Genomic DNA, 10,944 nt, shown 5'->3' with positions numbered 1-10,944 from the left:
AGGATGTTATTCTACCAGGATTTACATCAGATATCAGAGGATGTTATTCTACCGGGATTTACATCAGATATCAGAGGATGTTATTCTACCAGGATTTACATCAGATATCAGAGGATGTTATTCTACTGGGATTTACATCAGATATCAGAGGATGTTAGTCTACCAGGATTTACATCAGATATCAGAGGATGTTATTCTACCCTGGTATTCCCGGTGTTTCTACACGACTGGTATTACTATACTAGATACAGAATGCTATTCTGTACTTGATTTCCATTCTGCCCCTTAGTTTAGTGGAGAATGAGTGCAGAGAATGAAGCAATGAATGATATACAGTTCCAGCCAAATTTAAATCAAAACTCATATTATATACATAAAATGCTTATTTTTTCTCTTTATGAAAATGTATTAGACATAACTGATGTCTTCATATATACATGCAGATAACAGAATTTTTTTTCTATATGTTTTTAGTTTCAATGTTCCTATATATCCACGTAGTCAAAGAGAAGCACTTCAATACCAGGTGGTGATACACATATCTCGTCATCCTTTATCAATACCAGGTGGTGATCCACATATCTCTTCATTCTTAATCAATACCAGGTGGTGATCCACATATCTCTTCATTCTTTGTCAATACCAGGTGGTGATCCACATATCTCTTCATTCTTTGTCAATACCAGGTGGTGATCCACATATCTCTTCATTCTTTGTCAATACCAGGTGGTGATCCACTTATCTCTTCATTCTTTTTCAATACCAGGTGGTGATACACATGTCTCTTCATCCTTTATCAATACCAGGTGGGGATACACATATCTCGTCGTCCTTTATCAATACCAGGTTGTGATACACATATCTCGTCAACCCTCATCAATACCAGGTGGTGATCCACATACCTCTTCATTCTTTATCAATACCAGGTGGGGATACACATATCTCGTCGTCCTTTATCAATACCAGGTTGTGATACACATATCTCTTCGTTCTTTATCAATACCAGGTGGTGATACACATATCTCGTCATCCTTTATCCTCAGCATCTGAATGCAGCTTTCCACTGAAAAACAGAGAAAATCATGTTGTTTAAATGGTATATAAGGGCTCCTGACCAATTGATAGCTTTTATAACTTCTATGACATTTAATCGCAGATACAGTTGTAAAGGTATTCGTCCTTTTAACAGCAGAACATCATTGCCATGGGGAACAGTACACTCTGACCTAGACTTCTAGGTCACCTACTTGTAATGTCATACTGAAATCTGATTCTGTGTATTGTATATGTTAATACTGAGCAAAGAATTCAGCACAGAGGAGAGTAATCCTTTAAGCTTGATTATTTGTACAAAATTGCCAGCACAATCTCCCAATCTAAATACTATAGGGAACATGTTTATCGCAAGTCTTTCTTTTCAAGCATGAAAATGTTCAAACTTAATTTTCCAAGCAGAATGTCTGTAGTTTTCTTATAGGAAAGGCTGTGTGACTTCATTCTGAGGCAAGTTTTTTTTTTTTATCACCTAAAAATTCATAGTTTGACCTAACACTGAATATATAAACAATGCAACACCAACTTGGATTCATCGAATACTCCAGGGCCCACTTGTATAAAACATCCAGGGCCCACTTGTATAAAACATCCAGGGCCCACTTGTATAAAACATCCAGGGCCCACTTGTATAAAACATCCAGGGCCCACTTGTATAAAACATCTCGACTCTTGAGATTTCCTCAAGTCTAAGATTTCCCATAGACAATACATGGCTTGAGATTTTCCTTAACTTTGAGATGTTTTATACAAGTGGGCCCTGGTCCTTGACTTTACATGTAGACTAATTTAGAACATTCGTCCCTAGGTGATTTAGATGGTATGGCCTCAATCAAAACTTTACAATGGAAGCAATGTGTTAGCTCTGGGTATTTTGTTTAAATTCAGCGTCAAATAAAGTTGCTTCCTACTTTAAAAGTGTTGCCATGTAAGGAATGAAATGAAATGGGGAAGAGAGGGAGAAATGGAGGAGGAGGGGACGAAATGGTTGGGAGGGAAAGGTAGACAAGAGGCCAAGGGGCCATAATAGCTCATCTGGTATTTTATTTTCAACTTAAAACCTGCTTAGTACCATAAAAGTTTATCAAAGGAGTACAAGCTGCAAGAAGGATTAATCACTTTGGGAAGGTAAGACACCCAGAACATGAATGACATTGTATTCTTTATGCCCAGCAATTTAGTATATGGTTATGGTATGGGGATCTCAACTGTTCCATGCTATAATAATAATAATAATAATAATATACAACATTTATATAGCGCCCTATATAATTTGTAAAATTACTCTAAGGTGCTTTACAACATATGGATAATAGTAATGGTTATAATTGTGAAAACAAACAACAAAGGCTTGCAATCACTTTAATACATTTAACAAGCAATGTGCACATAATTGAACAAATAAAAGGGTGGTATTTACATGACCTCTTTGCAAAGATTCTAAAATGCAGACGTGAAGAGGTGAGTTTTTATGTCCCTCTTGAACTTGGCCAGGGTATTTGACTTCCTAATAGCAGATGGTAAGCTATTCCACAACGTAGCCGAAACCCTCCCAAAGCATCTGTTTCCGTAGGTCACAGTACGAGATTTTGGGACACACAACAAAGATTCTGACTCCGACCGCAGTGATCTTGACGGCTGATACAGGGTAACAAGCTCCTGTAGGTACTGAGGAGCTGTTCCATTCAGTGCCTTGTATGTGTATACCAGAATTTTGTACTGCGACCTGTATCGTACAGGTAACCAGTGCAACGAATAAAGCGCAGGTGTGATGTGCTCTCTCTTTCGAGTACGAGTAACTAGCCGTGCTGCAGTGTTCTGGACCCTCTGCAGACGACTAGTTAGTTTGCCAGATATATCACAGAGCATGGCGTTACCATAATCCAACTGAGAGGTAACAAGTGAATGCACCAAAATCTTGCATGCATCTGCAGTTAGAAACTGCCGAATACAGCCGATGTTCCTGATCTGGTAGTAACAGGATTTGGCAATAGCGTTCACTTGTTTCTCCATGTTCAGAGAACTGTCAAAGTATACCCCTAGGTTTTTAACAGCTGGAACCGTCTCAATAGTTCTGGGACCAACCTTGAGCTGGAGAGCCATTGTTATAACCTGGAGAGTTAGTCCCCAGGGGTGAGTCTGGACTTCTGGGCCAATCGTGGAAGCATGAAAGTGTTCCCCTCTTTATGCCTAGCTAATGTATATCCGGTTATAAGGTGGTGATACTTTATGCCTAGCTAATGTATATCTGGTTATGGGGTGGTGATACTTTATGCCTAGCTAATGTATATCCGGTTGTGGGGTGGTGATACTTTATGCCTAGCTAATGTATATCCGGTTATAGGGGGGTGATGCTTTATGCCTAGCTAATGTATATCCGGTTATAGGGAGGTGACACTTTATGCCTAGCTAATGTATATCTGGTTATGGGGTGGTGATTCTTTATGCCTAGCTAATGTATATCTGGTTATGGGGTGGTGATTCTTTATGCCTAGCTAATGTATATCTGGTTATAGGGTGTGATTCTTTATGCCTAGCTAATGTATATCCGGTTATAGAGTGGTGATACTTTATGCCTAGCTAATGTATATCAGGTTATAGAGTGGTGATACTTTATGCCTAGCTAATGTATATCTGGTTATAGGGTGTGATTCTTTATGCCTAGCTAATGTATATCCGGTTATAGAGTGGTGATACTTTATGCCTAGCTAATGTATATCCGTTTATAAGGTGGTGATACTTTATGCCTAGCTAATGTATATCTGGTTATAGGGTGTGATACTTTATGCCTAGCTAATGTATATCCGGTTATAGGGTGGTGATACTTTATGCCTAGCTAATGTATATCTGGTTATAGGGTGTGATACTTTATGCCTAGCTAATGTATATCCGGTTATAAGGTGGTGATAAAGCCTGCCCATTCATACAGAAGGTGAAGGATTTTATTGATTTATCTTTCCCCCCTATTGGCCCTGACCCTCTACCCCCAGGGATCCAACACTCTACATTCATACAAAAGTGAGTCACATATGGCCAAGGATGTTTTAGACAAAATTTGGTTTAAATTTCTCCAATGGTACATAAAGAGAAGGATTTTAATAGATTTCCCTCTATTTCCATTATTCAGCCCCATCCCTCTGCCCCAAGGTCACACTCTCAGTTTATACAAAATCAAATCCCCTATCCCCAAGGTTGCACCAGACTAAATTTATTTAAATTCCCTGCATTCGTATAGAGGAGGGCATGATTTCCATCTCTTTCCCCTATTGGGTCCTGCCCCTTTTGCTCTGAGGAGGGGGCACACCCTCCGTTTTTACCAAATTGAGAACTAATCGGCGGCTAAGGATGCTCAAGACCAAATTTGACTGACGACATACAGGCATTCAGGCCAGATGAGCTAAAAAAAAGTGAAGGCTGCAACAAGGATGTGGAAAAATGGTAGGGAAGAAAATGGTGGGAGAGAAAGACAGGGAGTGGAGATAGGGAAAAGAAAAGGAGAAAGAATAAAGGTAAAGAAATTGACAGGAGAGAAAGAGGAGAGACAGTAAACCACCAAGTGGAGAAAATGGTAAGATAAGAAGGGAAGATATTGAGTAGGAAGGTAATGGAAGTATAGAAACCAGCAGGAAAGGAGGGAAGGATGAGAAAGATAAGGGGAGATTGACAGAAAGCAGGAAGAAGAAAGAATAAATTGGAAGGATAAATAATTGCTAAAACAATGATGATCACGACTTGCAAAACACTGACCAGATCACGACTTGCAATGTCCTCGGGTAACTGTTTGATGTTGTTTTCTATGTGGGTATTGGCTCCGCGATTTACCAGTAACCGCAAGAGTTTCACCTTGTCCGGTTTGAGAATGTTTGCCCCCGCCGCAATGTGTAAGGGCGTATCACCAGCCCTGGTACACGTTTCCAGGATACACCGAATCATGTCTTTTTCCTTTTCCTGCTCAACACAATTAACAAATGTTTTGACAAGGTCGTAGTCCCTCGTGTCAATGGCCATGATGATCGGTGTCTTGCTGCTGCAGTCTTCCTGTCAACATACAAGTCGTATTGAATATAACAAGGTTCAACACAAACATACAAGTCATATTGAATATAACAAGGTTCAACACAAACAATATAATGTTCACTACAAATAAATGAAATTATTGTAAATCAAGTATCATTATTAAGATTTTATTTCCACATTTCACATATTGAAATTATCACAAACAAGTTACTTCAAACAAATAAATTGCCAAATAGTCTTTTTTTGTGAGGAAATCAGGTAAGTTACAGGTAAGTTACAGCCATAAATAGATGTCTGTTTACATAGGATTATCTCCTTTCTTCATTTCATAAAAAAATGCATCCGATCTAAATATTTATATCCTCATTCAAATGAACTGAGGATAATAAGTGTAAGTTAAATGCACCAGGTTGATTATATCCAGTATACCATAAATTTGCATAAAGTATATAATTTCATACCTGTTAACCCTGACTAAAGCAGACACTGAGATTTTGGTTTTGACAGAGTGAGACTTGTCTTCCAGAGAGTGAGATTTTGTTTTTGACAGTGAGACTTGTCTTCCAGAGAGTGAGATTTTGGTTTTGACAGAGTGAGACTTGTTTTCCAGAGAGTGAGATTTTGTTTTTAACAGAGTGAGACTTGTCTACCAGAGACTGAGATTTTGATGGTATTGCAGCATAGCATTGATTTAGAAATTATTTTGATATTCTTCGCCTTTTTTTTCCATCTACGACAAAGTCCAGATTTTTCCATTTTAAATTCTTCTTCTTTTAATTCACATACTTGACTAATGAGTCGGTTATACCAAGCCTGAAGCCTGGATAACACACGCTGGGTGGTCAGCCGGACCTAAGAGGACACTTGAGGTCCTCTTGTTTAGGAAAGCCCGACTGTAGTGACCGGATTCCCATTGCAATCAAGTGAGTTTTCAGATAACCTTGATGGACACTGAAGTTAAGTTACTTGGATGTATGCTATCGAGGTGCCATCGGTAACTCTATGGCAATGATCTGGGTATTGTAACCAGAACCAATGATCTGGGTATTGTAACAAGAACCAATGATCTGGGTATTGTAACCAGAATCAATGATCTGGGTATTGTAACCAGAACCAATGATTTGGGTATTGTAACCAGAACCAATGATCTGGGTATTGTAACCAGAATCAATGATCTGGGTATTGTAACCAGAACCAATGATTTGGGTATTGTAACCAGAACCAATGATCTGGGTATTGTAACCAGAACCAATGATCTGGGTATTGTAACCAGAACCAATGATCTGGGTATTGTAACCAGAACCAATGATCTGGGTATTGTAACCAGAACCAATGATCTGGGTATTGTAACCAGAACCAATGATCTGGGTATTGTAACCAGAACCAATGATCTGGGTATTGTAACCAGAACCAATGATCTGGGTATTGTAACCAGAACCAATGATCTGGGTATTGTAACCAGAACCAATGATCTGGGTATTGTAACCAGAACCAATGATCTGGGTATTGTAACCAGAACCAATGATCTGGGTATTGTAACCAGAACCAATGATCTGGGTATTGTAACCAGAACCAATGATCTGGGTATTGTAACCAGAACCAATGATCTGGGTATTGTAACCAGAACCAATGATCTGGGTATTGTAACCAGAACCAATGATCTGGGTATTGTAACCAGAACCAGATCTCTGATCCAGATCTACGTACCCAATTGATCATTTTTTAGCTATTAAATATAATAAAGATGGCTTTAAGATTTGAGTAAACTTTTAACAAAATCTATCGAGAAATATGTGAAAATGTTATATCAAATAAGTCAAAAGATCATAATCTTTTACCTGGATATTTAGGTTCTCAGAAACAAGAGGGCCTGTATTGTTCACCTGGATATTTAAGTTTTCAGAAACAACTGGGCCTGTATTGTTCACCTGGATATTTAAGTTTTCAGAAACAACAGGGCCTGTAATGTTCACCTGGATATTCAAGTTTTCATAAACAACAGGCCCTGTATTGTTCACCTGGATATTTAAGATTTTAGAAACAAGAGGGCCTGTATCGTTCAACTGGATATTTAAGTTTTCAGAAACAAGAGGGCCTGTATTGATCACCTGGATATTTAAGTTTTTAGAAACAACAGGGCCTGTATTGTTCACCTGGATATTTAAGTTTTCATAAACAAGAGGGCCTGTATTGTTCACCTGGATATTCAAGTTTTTAGAAACAACAGGGTCTGTATCGTTCACCTGGATATCTAAGTTTTCAGAAACAAGAGGGCCTGTATTGTTCACCTGGATATTTAGGTTTTCAGAAACAAGAGGGCCTGTATTGATCACCTGGATATTTAAGTTTTCAGAAACAAGAGGGCCTGTATTGTTCACCTGGATATTTAGGTTTTCAGAAACAAGAGGGCCTGTATTGATCACCTGGATATTTAAGTTTTCAGAAACAAGAGGGCCTGTATTGTTCACCTGGATATTTAGGTTTTCAGAAACAAGAGGGCCTGTATTGATCACCTGGATATTTAAGTTTTCAGAAACAAGAGAGCCTGCATTGTTCACCTGGATATTTAAGTTTTCAGAAACAACAGGGCCTGTATTGTTCACCTGTATATTTAGGTTTTCAGAAACAAGAGGGCCTGCATTTTTCACCTGGATATTTAGGTTTTCAGAAACAAGAGGGTGTGTTATTATTCATCTGGATATTTAAATTTTCAGAAACAAGAGGGCCTGTACTGCACACCTGGATATTTAGGTTTTCAGAAACAAGAGGGTGTGTTATTATTCACCTGGATATTTAAATTTTCAGAAACAAGTGGGCCTGTACTGCACACCTGGATATTTTAGGTTTTCAGAAACAAGAGTGCCTGTATTGTTCACCTGGGTATTTAAGTTTTCAGAAACGAGAGGGCCTGCATTGTTCACCTGGATATTTAGGTTTTCGGAAACAACAGGGCCTGTATTGTTTACCTTGATATTTAAGTTTTCAGAAACTAGAGGGTCTGTATTGTTCACATGGATATTTAGGTTTTCAGAAACAACAGGGCCTGTATTGTTCACCTTGATATTTAAGTTTTCAGAAACTAGAGGGTCTGTATTGTTCACCTGGATATTTAGGTTTTCAGAAACAAGAGAGCCTGTATTGTTCACCTGGATATTTAGGTTTTCAGAAACAACATGGCCTGTATTGTTTACCTGGATATTTAGGTTTTCAGAAACAAGAGGGCCTGCATTTTTCACCTGGATATTTAGGTTTTCAGAAACAACATGGCCTGTATTGTTTACCTGGATATTTAGGTTTTCAGAAACAAGAGAGCCTGCATTGTTCACCTGGATATTTAGGTTTTCAGAAACAGGAGGGTGTGTTATTATTCACCTGGATATTTGAATTTTCAGAAACAAGAGCGCCTGTATTGTTCACCTGGATATCTAGGTTTTCAGAAACAAGAGAGCCTGTATTGATCACCTGGATATTTAGGTTTTGAGAAACAAGAGGGTGTGTTATTATTCACCTGGATATTTAGGTTTTCAGAAACAAGAGGGCCTGCATTGTTCACCTAGATATTAAAGATTTTAGGAACAAGAGGGCCTGTATTGTTCACCTGGATATTTAGGTTTTCAGAAACAACAGGGCCTGTAATGTTCACCTGGATATGTAGGTTTTCAGAAACAACAGGGCCTGTATTGTTCACCTGGATATTTAGGTTTTCAGAAACAACAGGGCCTGTATTGTTCACCTGGATATTCTAGTTTTTAGGAACAAGAGCGCCTGTATTGTTCACCTGGATATTTAGGTTTTTAGAAACAACAGGGCCTGTATTGTTCACCTGGATATTCAAGTTTTTAGGAACAACAGGGCCTGTATTGTTCACCTGGATATTCTAGTTTTTAGGAACAAGAGCGCCTGTATTGTTCCCCTGGATATTTAGGTTTTCAGAAACAACAGGGCCTGTATTGTTCACCTGGATATTTAGGTTTTCAGAAACAACAGGACCTGTATTGTTCACCTGGATATTTAGGTTTTGAGAATCTAGAGGGCCTGCATTGTTCACCTGGATATTTAGGTTTTCAGAATCAAGAGGGCCTGTAATGTACACCTGGATATTTAGGTTTTCAGAATCAAGAGGGCCTGTATTGTTCACCTGGATATTTAGGTTTTCAGAATCAAGAGGGCCTGTAATGTTCACCTGGATATTTAGGTTTTCAGAAACAAGAGGGCCTGTATTGTTCACCTGGATATTTAAGTTTTCAGAAACAAGAGGGCCTGTATTGTTCACCTGGATATTTAGGTTTTCAGAAACAACAGGGCCTGTATTGTTCACCTGGATATTTAGGTTTTCAGAAACAAGAGGGCCTGTATTGTTCACCTGGATATTTAGGTTTTCAGAAACAAGAGGGCCTGTATTGTTCACCTGGATATTTAGGTTTTCAGAAACAAGAGGGCCTGTATTGTTCACCTGGATATTTAGGTTTTCAGAAACAAGAGGGCCTGTATTGTTCACCTGGATATTTAGGTTTTCAGAAACAACAGGGCCTGTATTGTTCACCTGGATATTTAGGTTTTCAGAAACAACAGGGCCTGTATTGTTCACCTGGATATTTAGGTTTTCAGAAACAAGAGGGCCTGTATTGTTCACCTGGATATTTAGGTTTTCAGAAACAACAGGGCCTGTATTGTTCACCTGGATATTTAGGTTTTCAGAAACAAGAGGGCCTGTATTGTTCACCTGGATATTTAGGTTTTCAGAAACAACAGGGCCTGTATTGTTCACCTGGATATTTAGGTTTTCAGAAACAAGAGGGCCTGTATTGTTCACCTGGATATTTAGGTTTTCAGAAACAACAGGGCCTGTATTGTTCACCTGGATATTTAGGTTTTCAGAAACAAGAGGGCCTGTATTGTTCACCTGGATATTTAGGTTTTCAGAAACAACAGGGCCTGTATTGTTCACCTGGATATTTAGGTTTTCAGAAACAAGAGGGCCTGTATTGTTCACCTGGATATTTAGGTTTTCAGAAACAACAGGGCCTGTATTGTTCACCTGGATATTTAGGTTTTCAGAAACAAGAGGGCCTGTATTGTTCACCTGGATATTTAGGTTTTCAGAAACAACAGGGCCTGTATTGTTCACCTGGATATTTAGGTTTTCAGAAACAAGAGGGCCTGTATTGTTCACCTGGATATTTAGGTTTTCAGAAACAACAGGGCCTGTATTGTTCACCTGGATATTTAGGTTTTCAGAAACAAGAGGGCCTGTATTGTTCACCTGGATATTTAGGTTTTCAGAAACAACAGGGCCTGTATTGTTCACCTGGATATTTAGGTTTTCAGAAACAAGAGGGCCTGTATTGTTCACCTGGATATTTAGGTTTTCAGAAACAACAGGGCCTGTATTGTTCACCTGGATATTTAGGTTTTCAGAAACAAGAGGGCCTGTATTGTTCACCTGGATATTTAGGTTTTCAGAAACAACAGAACCTGTATTGTTCACCAGGATATTTCAGCTTTCAGATACAACAGGGTCTGTATTGTTCCCCTGGATATTTAAGTTTTCAGAAACAAGAGGGCCTGCATTGTTCACCTGGATATTTAGGTTTTCAGAAACAACAAGGCCTGTATTGTTCACCTGGATATATAGGTTTTCAGAAACAACAGAGCCTGTATTGTTCACCTTGATATTTAAGTTTTCAGAAACAAGAGGGGCTGTATTGTTCACCTGGATATTTAGGTTTTCAGAAACAACAGGGTCTGTATTGTTCACCTGGATATTTAAGTTGTCAGAAACAAGAAGGTCTGTATTGTTCACCTGGATATTTAGGTTTTCAGACACAACAGAGCCTGTATTGTTCACCTGGATATTTAAGTTTTCAGAAACAA

The 10,944-nt window shown here is 38.7% G+C and overlaps 1 protein-coding gene across 1 annotated transcript in view; it reads right to left on the bottom strand.

The window, feature by feature from the left end:
- Positions 1-881: 881 nt before the first annotated feature.
- LOC110456873 overlaps positions 882-10,944 on the bottom strand; it is a 40,987-nt gene continuing 30,924 nt past the window's right edge. The window contains exons 9-10 of the mRNA XM_021507898.1: positions 4,801-5,091; positions 882-1,063 (exon numbers count right to left, since the gene is read on the bottom strand). Coding sequence (XP_021363573.1) covers positions 1,040-1,063; positions 4,801-5,091 — 315 coding nt within the window. The 3' untranslated portion in view covers positions 882-1,039. The remainder of the gene's footprint in view (positions 1,064-4,800; positions 5,092-10,944) is intronic.

Source organism: Mizuhopecten yessoensis, unplaced genomic scaffold, assembly GCF_002113885.1.
Source record: "Mizuhopecten yessoensis strain PY_sf001 unplaced genomic scaffold, ASM211388v2 scaffold8935, whole genome shotgun sequence".
Classification (NCBI taxonomy): domain Eukaryota; kingdom Metazoa; phylum Mollusca; class Bivalvia; order Pectinida; family Pectinidae; genus Mizuhopecten; species Mizuhopecten yessoensis.
Note: the sequence above shows the minus strand (reverse complement) of the source record. Positions and strands in the feature narration are given on the sequence as shown.